Source organism: Lycium ferocissimum, unplaced genomic scaffold (genome assembly GCF_029784015.1).
Source record: "Lycium ferocissimum isolate CSIRO_LF1 unplaced genomic scaffold, AGI_CSIRO_Lferr_CH_V1 ctg4069, whole genome shotgun sequence".
Classification (NCBI taxonomy): Eukaryota; Viridiplantae; Streptophyta; class Magnoliopsida; order Solanales; family Solanaceae; genus Lycium; species Lycium ferocissimum.
This window is the reverse complement of record NW_026725555.1, coordinates 8,748-25,255: the sequence shown is the minus strand read 5'-3', so window position 1 is coordinate 25,255 and position 16,508 is coordinate 8,748. Positions and strand designations below refer to the sequence as shown.

Sequence of the window (16,508 nt, the reverse complement as noted above, 5' to 3'; positions counted from 1 at the left end):
TTTGACTTAGAATTACAACAGATGGATGTGAAAATCGCATTTCTCAATGGTGATTTAGAGGAAGAGGTTTATATGAAACAACCTGAAGGATTCTCCTCTAGTAATGGTGAGTACTTGGTGTGCAAGCTAAAGAAATTCATATATGGACTAAAACAAGCCTCCCGTCAATGGTATTTAAAATTTCATGATGTTATCTCTTCATTTGACTTTGTTGAGAACATTATGGATCAATGCATATACCTGAAGGTCAGTGAGAGTAAAATTTGTTTATTAGTTTTATATGTGGATGATATCTTGCTTGCATCCAATGATAAGAGAATGTTACATGAAATGAAACAATTTCTCTCTAAAAATTTTGATGTGAAAGACATGGGTGATGCGTCTTATGTCATTGGCATTAAGATTCATCGAGATAGACATCAAGGTATCTTAGGTCTATATCAAGAAGCCTATATCAATAAAATTTTAGAGAGATTTCGGATGAAACATTTTTCACCAAGTGTAGCTCCCATTGTGAAGGGTGACAGGTTCAATTTGAATCAGTACCCGAAGAACGATCTTAAAAGGGAACAAATGAAAGATATTCCATACGCTTGTTGTTGGAAGCTTGATGTATGCTCAGGTTTGTACAAGACCTGACATTGCATTTGTTGTTGAAATATTGGGAAGATATCAGAGTAACCCAGGTCTTGACCACTGGAGAGCTGCAAATAAAGTCTTAAGATACCTTCAAGGTACAAAAGACAACATGCTAATATACAAACGATCAGATGATTTGAAAGTCAATGGATACTCTGATTTAGACTTTGTTGGCTATGTTGATTTATCCAAATTAACTTCAAGATACATTTTTATGTTAGCCAGTGGAGTTATATCTTGGAAGAGTGCCAAATAGACTTCAATAGCAACTTCCATTATGAAGGCTAAGTTTGTTTCTTGTTTTGAGGCTACCTCACATGGTGTATGGTTGAAGAGTTTCATTTCTGGGCTTAGAATTGTCGACTCTATCTCTAAGCCATTAAGGTTATATTGTGACAATTCAGCTGTTGTCTTTATGGCTAAGAATAACAAAAGTGGTAGTCGAAGCAAGCATATCGACATCAATATCTAGCCATATGAGAATGTGTTAAAGATAAGAAAGTGGTCATCGAACACGTTAGCGCTAAACTAATGTTAGCTGATCCTTTAACTAAAGGCATGCCACCATAAGCAACGAATGTTGATGAAACTCTATTTTATATGATATTTCTCGTATTTGTTACTGTGTGCACATTCAATTAACTTGAGAAATATCACTAAAGTATGTATCTAGAATAAACATTGGGTTTATTCATAAAGTAATATCGGTTAAGGCTTAGAGGCATAATGCATTGTGATACATGGAAGATACTACTCGCTCTTAGAGGAACTATCGCCATGATTCATGTATTATGATTCTTTTTAATGCATACTTGGGCTTTGTGTATTCGGACTAAGTGGGAGAATGTAAGTTCACATTTCAAAATGGTCCTTATTTCTGGGACCAGTTGAAACTTCTTTCGACTTCTTTCCCAAATCTGAAACTGCAGCCCAAGGAATTACAAACTGCTGCCCATTTTTAGTCTGGTCAAATAACTGTTCTTGATGGTAGAACAATATAAATGAGAAGCATCGGTTTTAGTCCCTAAGCACAACTTTCTTAAAAACTTCATACCATCTAAAGAGTGAGGGTTGAGTGCTTAGAAGACTCACCGGAGTTGGAAACCGATGCCGACGACGTCAACGACGATTTTGAAACAATGGCTGGAGGTACACTAGTGTCTTTCCACTGCACTATTGAAAGTTGAATATATACCAGCTTGTGGTTGTTGGGTCGTCACTTGTTGCATCCATGGAAATCATCAAAGATTTCATTAGGGAAGGAGAGAAAACAAGGATAGAGACCACAAAAAGGGAGATTCCTTGACGTGCTGCTTCACAATAGTTTTAAAATGTTCATCAAATTAACAAAACACTATTAGTGATATTTTCTATGGTTTTGTTACCTTCTCAATATCTTTCTACTTATATAACTGCCTTATTTTTCATGTTTCCTACTTATCACTTTTTGTCATGAAGAGAACAGTCATTTAGCCAAGAGATCATTATTCCATTGGTGTGTCAACACAAGTTCAACACATACTCATGCTCCAATCAAGAAGTCCCGAGCTTTTACACGAAGGGAATTCATTGTTTCCTATATGCCTACCTTTATATTATTGTGAGAATAGATACAAATCCAAAAATTTATTTGGGTATAGGGATATGTAAGTTCATCTACTGTTTCGTTGGATTTATGATATATATTTAATTTTTTTTTATTGTACTTTATTGTTTCTCATGAATCTGATATTGAGAATTTGTTTGTTGCCTTTTGACTTTTATATTTAGATCTATTTAAATATGTTATTTTATATATAAAAATAATTGAACACATGTGCAACGTACGTATCCAGATACTAGTGACATAAGATACATGTTAAACAACATAAGATTGTCGGTTTCAGGAATTTTAAGGTTCTTATTCTTACTATTAGAACGAATGTTGGTTGATAATAACATAGAAAACATTCAAGCAGTTCATGCTCTCTCTCTGTCCCAATTTATAGGACACACTTTCCTTTTTAATCAATCTAAAAAAAATGACACATTTCGTTATGGGAAACAATTTAACTTTAAACTATACCTTTTACGCTTTACGAGATGATATATAACCACACAAATATCTTTGGCTTGTTTTAGATCATAAGATTCAAAAGTCTTTCTTTATTTCTGAAACTTCGTGCCCAGTGAACTACACATAAATTGGGACGGAGGGAGTATCATATAGCTCAAAATAGTATTGCAATTGAAAAGCATCCCTCGTTCTTCATTAATTTTTGAATTTGGTAGAAATCAATTGTCAAAAAGGAGGGACAGAGAGGGTTTAGTAGGGTTAATGCAATCAACTAGCAATTGTCAGGAACAGAGAAAAAAAAGAGAAAAACTGAATAATGACTATATCAATTTGTTGATCTAATACATCAGACTACGTAGGTATTTATACACAAGTGGAATAAGAGATAAAAGGAAGCCAAATATTCTACACTTAATGTAAATTCTACGTAATATTCTCTAGTTAATGCCACACAATATTCTACAATAAATATAAAATATCTCTAAGTACATTTTCATATATCTAGAGTATCTCTATTTATGTTTCCAATACTCACAATATCATGTCCATCATGCTAACATCCCGCCTCAAATTGATGCTGGTGGATCAAAAAGCATCAATCTACGAGAAACTGATGACGTCGTCGTGCCATGGATTTTGTAAATGCATCAGCTATTTGAAGATCACTAGACACGTGTGGAAGAGTAATGACACCATTAGCTACAACTTCTTGTATATAATGACAGTCTAATTCGATGTGTTTGGTCCTCTCACGATAAACAGGATTAGTTGCATTCTGAATGGCACTTGTATTATCAGCATGGAGAGGAGTAGGATTAGATTGAGGAAATCCAATCTCAAAGAAGTAATCCACGAAGCCAAACAACCTCGGAGCAAGCAGTAGACATGGCTCAATATTCAGCCTCTGTTGAAGATTTTGACACACGGTCTTGTTTCTTACTCTTCCAAGATATCAAGGACTCCCCAAAAAACATGCACCAACCAAAGGACCAAATGACGAGTGTCTGGACATCCAACCCAATCAGAATCACTGAAAGCATTAAGCCGAATAGGAGAACTACTAGGAAAGAATAGTCCACGAGTAGATGTTCCCAAGAGATATCGAATGATGCGATGAAAAACCACCCAATGTAGATGGCGGGGAGCCTTCATAAATTGACTCACTTGTTGGATTACAAAAGAGATCAGGCCGAGTAATAGTAAAATAATTTAGGCTCCCAGCTAATTGTCAAAACAAAGTTGGATCAGGCAAAAGATCTCTTTCCTCATGATGATACTTTACATTCAATTCCAATAGAGTATCTACAGAGGAAGATTCTTGAAGACTAGCCAAAGCGATTAAATCTTGACTATATTTGTGCTGGTTTAAGAGCACACCTAAAGAATCATAATGAACTTCCAACCCCAAAAATTTGTAAGAGTACCAAGATCTTTCATATGAAAAGAATCCTTAAGTTGCTGCTGGATGCTAGTGATTAATAAAGAATCAGTTCCTGTGATAATAATATCATCTACATCTACCAAAAGAAGAACACAACCTGTAGATGTTTTCCGAACAAACAAAGACGAGTCATATTTACTCTGTTTAAAAGAGAATTGAAGCAAAGTGGATCAAAACTTGTCAAACCAAGCTCTGGGAGCTTGTTTTATCTATACAAAGATTGCTTCAACTTGCAAATATCTGATGTTGGTGATGAAAACAAACCAGGTGGAGGTTTCATATAAATATCTTCTTTCAGATCACTATGGAGAAAAGCATTTTTGACATCCATTTGATGAAGAGGCCAGTTATGTGATGCAGCAATGGCAATAATAGTTCGCACCGTAGTCATTTTTGCTACTGGTGCAAAAGTCTCCTCATAATCCACACCATACTCCTGATTGTTACCAAGAACAACCAAGCGAGCTTTGTACCGATCAAGAGTTCCATCAGAATGAAGTTTAATTGAATAAACCCATTTACATCCAATTGGACGGACATTTGAAGGACATGAAACAATATCCCATGTGTTATTTTCTTTAAGAGCCAAAAGTTCTTCCTCCATTGCTTTCTGCCAACATTCATGCTTGGAAGCTTGTGAGTAACAAGTTGGAATAGAAATGGTGGATAAAGTAGAAGAAAAACCATACCACTTAGGAGTATTTCGTACTCTGGTAGATCGCCGAGTAGGCTCAAGAGTAGCAGGCCTTGATGAAATCTCAAATTCTGGTTGTGGTGCAGTCTCAGGTGGCGGATCAGTCTCGGGATGGGGTAAAGTTGGTTGACGTCGTTCATACACAAATCCAGGTTTGAACCGGTTAAAAGTAGATGACAAATCCTCAAAAGTAGGAAGTAGAGGAGAAACAGAAGATGACTCAACATGAGTAGGAAAGAAATACTGATTCTCAAAGAAAACCACATTTCCAGAAACACGAAATTTGTTAGAACTTGGATCATAGCAAATAAACCCTTTCTGCGAAGTACTATAACCCATAAAATCTCATTTAGTAGACTGGGCAGAAAGTTTATTATGTTGAGAAGGAGGAAGATGCATAAAACAAACACAATCAAATGTATGAAAATTATCATAGCTATGATTTTGGTGATAAAGACGACAATATGGAGAGTCAAAATTTAACACTTTAGATGGCAACCTATTAATTAAATAGACAGCAAAGAGACAAAGCTTCAACCCAGTATTTAGATAGGACAGAGGACTCAATCAATAAAGTACGAGTGACATCCAAAAGATGATGATTTTTACGTTCAAAGAACCCCATTTTGCTGTGGCGTATATGGGCAAGAGCGTTTTGAAACGATGCCTTTCCCAAGCAAGAAGTTGTTGAATTCATGAGACATATATTCTCCACTTGTTGAATTCATGAGACATATATTCTCCACTAGAATCAGATCTTAATATTTTGATGCATGTAGAAAATTGAGTCTCAATGTAAGCCAAAAATGTCTCGACTATGGAAAATACCTCAGTTTGGAACGGAGAAAATACACCCATGTAAATCGACTATGATCATCTATGAATGTCACAAAGTACTTGAAATGAGCATGAGAAATAATTGGTGAAATGCCCCAAACATCACTATGAATGGCATCAAAACACTTTGCAAAGACGACTACCAAAATTAGGAAAAGGAAGAGTTTTACTTTTGCCTAATTTACAAGTAGAACAATCAAAGGAAGCAGTAGAAAATTGATTTTTATTTCCCAATAAACCAGAATTTGATAAATGAGACAACACAATAGAATTTGGATGTCCTAGACGCTTATGCCAAACCTCAGTTTTACTGGCTGTAGAAGTGCAAGCAAAAGATAGAACACGAGGAATGGAAAAACATATAGGAAACAATCTTCCAACTTTAGGCCCCTTCGCGATTATCATCCCCGACACCTGATCCTGCACAAGGCAACCATTACGAGAAAACTTCACATCACAATTGTTGTCTACCAATTGGCCAACAGAAATAAGACCAGTGGAGAGCTTTGGTGATACAAAAACATTCTTGAAAATTTTAGTAGTATCCCTAACCATGGTAATGGGCAAATTACTCCCATTAGCAACCTGAATTTGTGACGGACCATGATAATCACGAACATTTTGTAGCATACTAGTTGAGTTGGTCATATGATTTGAAGCGCCAGAATCAACAAGCCAAAAATTAGATTTAATGTCGTTACCTTGTAGCCCCAAAGCAGAAAAGGCTGACACGATCATTTTCTGTACCATTTCAGGAGTAAGAACTTGCCCAGCAGCTGGAGAAGCAAATTAGTTGTTAGTTCCAATTGGAGATGACGTATCAGAAATGGAACCATTTATCCCAGCTTGAAAAGAATTGGTCCTACGATTTTGAGGACGTATGGGACACTCTTTGATACTATGCCCGTGTTATTTACAATAATTGCATAACTTCTTACCACAATTACTAGCAATATGACCATATTGCTTGCAACTGTAGCATTGAGTTTTGCTAATATCTCTGCCCTTTCCTTTTCCTTGAGCAGGAAATGTAGCAGTATGAACATTTTCTTTCTTCAAAGTGTTTTATGTGAGAAGACGCTGCTCTTCACGAAGTAATTCCCTAAAACAGACATCCAAGGAGGGAGACGGGTCACGATTCATCAAGTTAGAGCGAACATTCTCAAAATCAGTTCGCAATTTCATCAAAAATTGATCTCCCTTGCTTTGCTCATGAACTGCTTGAATTATAGAGAGATTCAGCAGGTATTTTAGCATAAACAATATCAGTAAATTCAGCCCATAAGTTCTGAAATCCAGAATAATAATCTTGAACAGAGAGATCTCCTTAACAATAATTAGCAATTTCATGCTCTAGCTGAAAGCGTCTTGCGCTATTGTCTTGGTTGTAAACCTTTTGTAAATAATCCCACATGGCCTTTGCAGTCTTGTATGGCCTGAGATTAAGGACAATAAGAGGGTCAATTGACCCTAAAATCCATGTCATCATCGAGCATCTTTGACCTTCCACTGATTTAACTTTGTAGGATCGGTAGGAGCCGGATCACTTCCATCTATATGGTCCCATAATTCTTTTCCAGTGACAAAATAGTTGAAACTGAAATTCCCAACCAGACTAATTTTTTCCAGTGAAACGAACATTAAATGACTTATTGTGCAGTTTTGTTGAAGAGTATAAACCAACAATTGTTTATAAAGTGATAAGATGGATGAGACCTGCAACAATATGGTTTAAGTGTAATACCGATGAAGCTGCTAGAGGTAATCCAGGGCCAAGTTCTGCTACTTTCTGTATTAGAAATGAGGATGGTGACTTGGTATATGCTGCTGCCAAGAAGTTACAGTATGGATCAAATTTGGTAGCAGAAGCTGAGGCTATTAGAATGGGATTGAAACATTGCTTAGATAACCAACTCTTCCCTCTGATCATGGAGAATGATTCAATGGCTATGAAAATGATTCTTGCTGCAGAATGGAAAATTCCATGGGGTATCTCAATGGTGGTGGAGGATATTAATAGAACGAGAAGGGATCAGATGGTGATTGTGGTGCACATACACAGAGAAGGGAATAGACTTGCTGATTTTTTAACTAACATTGGTTTTGATTTTGCAGGTACAATTCACTTCAATAATTTCCAGGAGTTACCAAATCAAGCTAGGAAGATATTGAACATTGAAAAGGCTGGAATTCCAAACATGAGAATAAGGACAGCCTAAGAGAGAGCACCAGACTGATGATCAAGATATGTAGAAGAGCCCTATCCAATATGCTGAATGAACTAGTATGGATAGATGCAGTAACTGTATTAAGGTGGTATTAGTGTGTCTATCATGCTCATTCCTTAGTATGGAAGCTACACATGTCCAGGCTAGGATTCATGATCTTTTGGCAATGGCAAAAGTTGAGAGTGGTTTTTGCTTTCATACAGATGCCGGTTTCTACAGAAGAACACATTCAACTAGCCTGAAGAATGATTCAATTGATTTGAAACATTCCACATATGAGACTTTGAAGGTGTGATAGATGTTATCAAGTCAAGGCCCTTGGATTCTTAGTTCTGTTTCAAACTAAATCTATATTTCCATTTTCCACTTGCTGATTTTCTTTTCTGTTGTTGTTTTCTTTATTTGATCAATCACTTTTGGATTGATATGTACATAATTTTCTTTATCAATAAATTTCTACCTTTTTGGTGGCTTTGCTTATAAAAAAAAAAAAAAAAAAAAAACAAAACAAAACAAAACATTAAATGACTCAAATTGATGTGAAGTCATGTTTTTGAATACCGAAAATCAAAAAATACAATGATACGAATAAAATAGCTTGAATAACCGAGACCAAGAGCGTTTAGGAATAACTGTTGACCAACAAGAAAAAAAACTTTCAAAAAAAAAATTGAAAGTAACCACAGACCAATGACTCTATGAATCAAAGCGAGAAGTCTCCGATACCATGTCAGGAACAGAGAAAAACAAGAGAGAAACTGAAGAATGACTATATCAATTTGTTGATCAAATACATCAGACTACATAGGTATTTATACACAAGAGGAATAAGAGATAAAAGGACGCCAAATATTCTACTCTTAATGTAAATCCTACCAAATATTCTACGTAATATTCTCAAGTTAAATGCTACACAATATTCTACAATAAATATAAAATATCTCTAAGTATATTTTCATATATCTAGAGTATCTCTATTTACGTTTCCAATATTCACAATATCATGTCCATCATGCTAACAGCAATAGTACTTTTTATTACTCGGCCAACCAGAATCCTCTCTGATCTCTTAATCAAGAGATGATAAAATGGATGCCACAAAAACAATAGAGCCGCAGGATCATATTAGTCACTTGCAGCCGCTCCTCCCCATTGCTTTACACGAGTTACAGCTAGGCTGGCCTGCGAAATTGTCAGACTAAGGTGTGAATTCATGGTAAACATTAGTAATAGCTTTAATGAACTGAAGAATCGTTGAATGCAAAGGCGGAGCTGGAACTACATGGTCTGAAGGGACAATTAGGATAAAAACAATCTTTTTTGTATATAAATTGCTGAATCCAATTCATATAGGGGAAGCTTCTAGTGTTTAATGGTGGCTCAAAAATTAACTTAGATTGCAAGTTTGATGGCTAGGCGTGCCCTTGCATTTCTTTTAATCCCCGAATTCCGCTACTGTTTGAAGGATAGGAATAAATTACACACAGCATGTTAAAGAATAAAAAGCTGACCTCTTTCTCCCAGTTTGTCATTGCTGTAATAGCTATTAAGATAATGGTCTGCAAACAGATGCCTCCAATCATTCCACCCCATATTCCCTGGAAGCAATTTAAACCAACATTATACTAGTTGGATAATATCAACAGTTATATATGTTTGTCTGACTGCTTGTAGAAATTTACCATAGCTCCCAAATCCAATTTGAAGCCCAAAAGTACTCCAGCCGGCAAACCGACAATATAGTAGCATGCAATGTTAATGTATGCAACAAGAGCCTGCCATCCAGCTCCAACAGCAACACCTTTTTAAAACAGAAACAAGAGAGGGAATCAGAAACTCTTTATCAAAAATGATATCTCTTTTGCACCATGTTATCTTCTTGGCTAATGACATGATTTGAATTAACCATGGCTGAGGAGCATGGTTTAACATACTTACCGGATAAGACAGGCTGAAGGCTGTTTAATAGAACTGTCCAAGCGAGCAACATTGCCAGCTTCTTCGTCTCATTAGCAACTGCTTCGCTGTTGGTGAAAAGGTACGGAAAATAGTCTCTTGTTGCTAGCACGACAATCATGCAAGTTGCTCCTATGACAGTTGATGTTAAGGAGACTACAATCACTGAAAATTTTGCCAGACGTGCATTGCCAGCCCCAAGTTCATTAGATACTCTCACGCTACAATCAAAGGTTTGTCAAAGAAAGAATGTATCATTGAGACTTTGTAATAGTTCTCAAAGAATGTATATTACAAAGTCAAGGGGAACAGTGATGGGAAGACCGCATAACTCTATCAGCAAACATCCATGTGCAGTATAAATATTTACACTACTGTGATTTCACTCTGATATGGAACAGAGTATTACCTGATGGCAGCATTAAATCCTATAGAAATCATGGCCTGCCATCCGCTAATGTTCATGCTGAAAAAAATTAGGGACTTCTGTTAGCAGATGCACTTATCCTCCATAATCTCATAATTTGTGTACAATGAGGAAGAAAATGATGTGCGGAAACATAAAAAAGCTATTCTCCATCAGTCCAATGAAAATAATAGACTCGTTTGTCTTTAGAATATGGATTCATCAATATTTTAGTTATAATCCTCTTCAGCATAGGACAATTTATGGCAAAAACTAAAATGATGTGTAGAAACATAAAAAAGCTATTCTCCATCAGTCCAATGAAAAATAATAGACTCGTTTGTCTTCAGAATATGGATTCATCAATATTTTAGTTAATCCTCTTCAGCATAGGAGAATTTATGGCAAAAACTTCAGTTTGTTCTACACTATTTTAGACTTCTAAATCAGCTCAATGCACTAATCTTTTGTTACAACTTTGTATTTGAAGGCCATAGCCCATAGATTGAACACAACATGAATTAGCTAGTTTGGAAAGACGCCAGAATGCTAACATCAAACATTAGTTTTCTATTAATGCTCAAGATTTGGCTTCTGTATCAAGATTAATGGCCTGTAACATTCTTATTGAAGTTATAATTAGTCAATAACTGAAAAGTAAAGACAGCTGTAGAAACCAGCAGATTCAATAAAGGCTTAGTGCATGGAATGGACATACATATTTACCATAGAAAAGAGTGGAGGAGAATATACCAGATAGACATAGCATCAACTGGCACCAATGGGTTTGGTAAAAGACCTGTGATTATGATCAGTATCATCAAATACCAGAACTCCAAGCTGCAATAGACCATAAACAATTATCCGAATCAAGAAATCCAATTTTTTAGACGAAATTCTATTTATGGATTTAACTTATATACGCTAACAGTTACGAAGTGAAATTTATCCTGCTACAGGAAGTTACTTGCCTTATTTTTCCAATTAAGCTTGTTACGGACAATTATCTGCAATTACTCCCTCCGTCTCAAAAATAGTTGTCGTGTTTTTCATTTACATGCCCCTTAAGAAAGCATTAATAAGGATAGCATTTTGACAATTTTACCCTCTTAATATATTTCACAATGTTATCTATCCTCAATGAATATTTATAATATATCTATGCAAACTCCATCAATGATGTACTCCTCCTTATATGCTGTAATTAATACAAAGGGTAAAATGGGAAAAAAGCAACTTAATTTTATCGTCGTTTAAAGAAATGCTAAGTATTTTGAGACAAATATTTTTAGTAAGGACGACAAACATATTAAGACAGAGGAAGTACCTTTTAGTGACCTACTAGAGTAAAAATGCTTTTACACAGTCATTATGTAGAAGTAAAACTCTATTTTGAAGTTAATGATTCCACTTATTATGGTGATTATTCGTAGTTACCTCTTAAATGACCTGATAGTATAAAAGATTTTCAGTGTCAGCGTATTGAAGCTATGATTTTTTATGGGGGAGTTACCACAACATGACAGCAGAGGCCAACGAAAGCTTGACAAAGCCAAACAAGTCTTGAAAAGCCAAGGATGAGAATCCAGTCCAAGCTCCATCAGATTTGGTGACAAAGATGTAGAGCAGCTGCAGAATTACTATGAGCCACCATGACGTATTGAGAGTAACAGCTGCTCCAACTAAACCCCATTTAAGTTTCAGTATAAATAACCAGCTAAAAAGGACATGAAGCACTAGAACTCCAGCAGATATCCATGCCATCACTAACACTTTCCTCTGAGCTTGTAAGAATTTCTGAATTGGAAAGTTCATCGCATAAGCAAACAACTGTGGTATCATCCATAAAGCAAATTTTCCTGCAGTAGATCGAATAAGTTGCAAGCATTAATTATTCGATGTCATAAACTCTTTCTGCATAAAGCGCATCCTACTCTTACATTTATAATTTGTTGCGTACCAGCATAGGTTGGATAGGTTTTTATGTATTACTTTATGAATGATAGAATGTGGAATACGAATGCGGATGTTAGTATTTATGAATAATAGAATGTGGAACATGAATGCGGATGTTAGTAAGACATGGATTTAAACAACTGAAATGAAAAAACTAACCCCTCCTAAATCACAACAGCAAAAATCAGCCGCATATTGTTTAAAACGTAAACACGTTATTTGTATATGCATTCTAATCTCTCCATAACTTACTCTTAAAATCACACAAGTCCTTAATTTAAAAGGTTTCATTTTCTCTGGAACCAAAGTCTCTTGTTCCCACAAATAGTGGGACAACTTCCCAAATTTTTTCACACGGGACCATTTCTGTGCTTTGTTTTCGAATGAGCTGCTAAATTTTTTCTTTTAGAATATATATGCGCGGCACGCAAGAATGTATGAATATGTACCAACTCCTAGGGTGTGTTCAGTATGGAGGAGACATTTTTTCAGAAAATGTTTTTCAATTTTCCCATATTGGTTTGTCAAAAAATTTTAAAATTATTTTCTCTAGGAAAAAAAGTACTTTAAAATTGAGGAAAATAACTTCTCTAGTGAAATTAACGAAAACCAAGTTCCACGAGTGACATTTCATTCATCCCCATCCTCCAACACACCCAATCCCACCAAACCTGTAGAGTCCCCACCTCCACCCCCCGACATTCGTACCCTCTGTTGTCTTTATGTATCCGAAAATATATCGTGAAAATAAAAACTACGTAAAAACAAAATGAGAGTAAAGAAAAAATTAATCCGAGCCCACTGACTTCACAGTGTTTCCTTAAGTAGCGTAATCCCCTCCTAGTATATATAATAAATGGATTATTTTCTCCTAGAACTTAACCCAACTACCAGTGTTCAGCGAACTCAAAGATCGGTTGAATCACAGTTCGAACTTACTTTTTGATGCAGAAAGCAAAATATGCAGAAAGAAGGAGAGTATTTCAGAATTTTCGTACAGAAAAATATGAGGAACGACCAAATATTTATAGCCAGAAGGTTGGTTCAACCAAAGAGATGTAGCTCTTCTAGATGGCTTTTCGCGGAAATATGGTTGTTACGAAAACGGTTATTTATGCAAAATTAAAAAGTAAAATGGGAAAATAAAATCGGAGGGGAAATTAAAATTACTGTTACGGAAATGCTCATAAACCGTTCATAAAATATTGACGAAAAATTTGTTGTCCAAAAAATATATCAATCAATCATTTGACCAAATCTGAATCCGAATTTGAGCGAGCGATGATGAAAACACGAGGGAGTCTCTCTTCTCAACTCTTTAAGAGTTAGAAGAAGTGCTTCTATATACAAGCACACTGGTCTTGTTTTCCCTCACCAACGAGGCAAAAGAGCTTTTCATTTTCCTCCATTTTTGAATTTGTCATTTTCCTCCATTTTGATCTCTTCCATTTCCCATGGTAAAAACTTTCCGGCATCAGTTGTTTACACCAAATCAATCGATGTATGTCACGTGCTTCAGTATATATAACTATAACTTAACCATGATTAATTAATGTATATATTCACTTCATTAAATCACTTGATCATGATAAATTGCATTGATTTGGTGTAAACACCCGGTATGAATAAGTTTTTACAATTTTCCATATACACCACTTTCAAACCCAACACCCTCTCTAGATGTTATTAATGCTTTTGAGACACTTTTTCTGCTAATTTACCCAACAACAGAAATAAATAAGATATCCCACTTATTTACCAGGAAAATATTCCCCGTGAAAAACATTTACTTCATACAAAACACACCGATAGTTTGCATTTAACAAAATAAAAGAAAAGATTAAAAAGAGAGTGACAACTATCAGAAAGGAATGTTGGGATTTAGTATGGAACTGACCAGCAGCATTAGAGATGCGAGTGGTTTGACCAGCGAAAAGGAGAATAGCAGGGGAGACGACATAAATAGGGACCAAAACACAAGCAGTGGTGAGCAAAATGATCCATGATCTTTGCATGTATATTCCCAGCATCCTCACTTGTCCTGCACCAAATGCTTGTCCGCATAATGTCTCCAATGCACTTCCCATTCCCAGCTGCCATTCACAAACATTACCCATTCGTATGCAAATTATTCAACATTCATCTATGTTTTTTACTGTCAAATAAATAAACATATCTAGTCTAGGAGTATACAACTCATAAGTCTCAAATTAAATATCAGACTTATATTTATAGATATTAATCTTTTCTCTAACATGTCGTCAATGATTCTTACAAAATGTATGCTTTTAGTTTTTATAATTAATTAAATTAAAACATTTTTAATTTGAGAAATATATAACAATTATTTTTACAATATTAGTTACAAATATATGATTATTAATTAATATTTTTTTTAAGAAATAACATGTATCTGAAATACCTAATTTAATATCATTTAAAAAGGTACATATTTGTCAAATATTAACTTTTAATTTTTGATATTTATTTTTAAAATTTAAACAAACTGTGTAATTAGACTTGTGCAACCAAACATTACGCTTGTAATTACATTGTAATTATGATATGACAAACAAATAGGTCTTCATAATTACTAGACTGCATAATTATTAGGCTGTGTAATTACCACCCTAGTAATTACACCAATTCCAATTACCAGGTGGCTTTCCAAACAGACCCTAAAATCACAAAATATATAATAATCGAGAAATAGGTCCACTACAACAGCGGGTAAATTGAATATACATGAAACACAATAAAGCGAATACCAAGGAGGGGAGAAAATTGACTTGGATGTTAAAAAAAATTAGACTTGGATACACACTGAGAATTAACAAAAAAGACAACTAGAGTAGTCAAATTTACACAGCTAAAATCTTATTAGCGTTAATCTAGCAAAACGAAATCAGCATTATAAACTTCAAGCCAAAAGAAACAAAGTGATCATGTCTGTTCCTTTTTATGAAAGATTGGATGCTATTGATTCGTGTACAATATTGCATGTTAAAAATGAATAAATAAAGTTCCCCCTTCTTCAATTATTTACACTTATAAATAAAATAGTTCACGTAATTTAATATAAATAAGGCCGCCAGACATAATGAATTTGAGTGGTCACTGTATCTTGTATTTTGGATGAAATAATCAATCAATTAACTATTACAATTAGAAACAGAGATTTTTTCCACCGACAATAAGTGAGAAATTTATAGTATAGAACACGATTTTCTCACCTCATTCCTACCTAACCAGCTCACTAAAAATATATATGTTGGGAAACGGGTTCTCATTAAAACGCTGGGAAACTTCCTAATTTTTCTTACTGATTTACCAGTGAAAATAAACATTTTTCCGTGGGAAATTAGTAGGAAAATAGTAATTCTGTAGTAGCGTATGTCACTATCTGAATATTGATTTCGTAATTTTAAATACTATAACAAGTCAGTTATGATAATTTGCACATTACCAAATCATTTTTGTTATGGAATGCACATTACTTGTAACAAGTTTGAAAGTAAAGAGTGGAATGGAAATAGAAAGAGATAAGGTTACCATGACACCAAAAGCAAGGCCGGCAATAACAGAGTTTTCAATAGAGACAGCAGCAAGTTCAAGCTCACCAACTTGACCAGCAAAAGTCTGAGTGAGTGCACCAAGTGAATACTGACATATCGAAGTGAAAATGGCTGGACCAGCCAACTCCCATAGCCTCTTTGACTCTCCACCAAATTCTTTAACAAATCCAACCTCTTTTTCTTCATGATGATTATCAAGAAGGGGCTCAGCGCTGTTGCTAGTCATCATCAGTACTCGGAAATTATCGCTGCAGGCATAGAGGGATCCAAGATTTAAACTTAAATTCTTCGTAAATATGGGTTCAGAGTCTTACACACATATATCAATGGTATATGTGAAAATGGTCTTCTATTCAATTGGATGTACCCCTAACTCTGCTTGCGTGCTAAATGATAAGCTCAGGAAAAGGAGGAGAAGAACAAGAAGTAGTTGCAGTGGGTTAGGTAGTATCGAATGGAGACGTACGCACGTTGTGTTTTTTTGTGGACAGAATTGCCGAGATTGTTCAAATTAATACTCCATCTCTCCCATCGTAAGTGTCTTAATTTTACTAGATATGAAATTTAAAAAATAAAGAGAAATTTTTAAATTTTATGGTCCTAAATTAAAGATATGTGTAATTCTTTAAATCTTGTGTTCTAATCTTGCCATGTAAAATTTTGAAATTGAAAAATTTATTAAATGTAAAAAGAAATACTCATTTTAGAATAGACTTAAAA

At 35.0% G+C, this 16,508-nt stretch overlaps 1 protein-coding gene across 1 annotated transcript; it reads right to left on the bottom strand.

Moving 5' to 3' along the window:
* Positions 1-8,644: 8,644 nt before the first annotated feature.
* On the bottom strand, positions 8,645-16,283 carry LOC132044248 (protein DETOXIFICATION 33). The gene is made up of 9 exons (XM_059434739.1): positions 15,766-16,283; positions 14,111-14,306; positions 11,771-12,116; positions 11,011-11,097; positions 10,261-10,317; positions 9,834-10,072; positions 9,578-9,696; positions 9,407-9,493; positions 8,645-9,077 (listed from the first exon to the last, which is right to left on the bottom strand). The coding sequence occupies exons 1-9, from the start codon at positions 16,015-16,017 to the stop codon at positions 9,021-9,023; spliced, it is 1,440 nt and encodes a 479-aa protein (XP_059290722.1). The 5' UTR covers positions 16,018-16,283; the 3' UTR covers positions 8,645-9,020.
* Between the last annotated feature and the right edge of the window lie 225 nt (positions 16,284-16,508).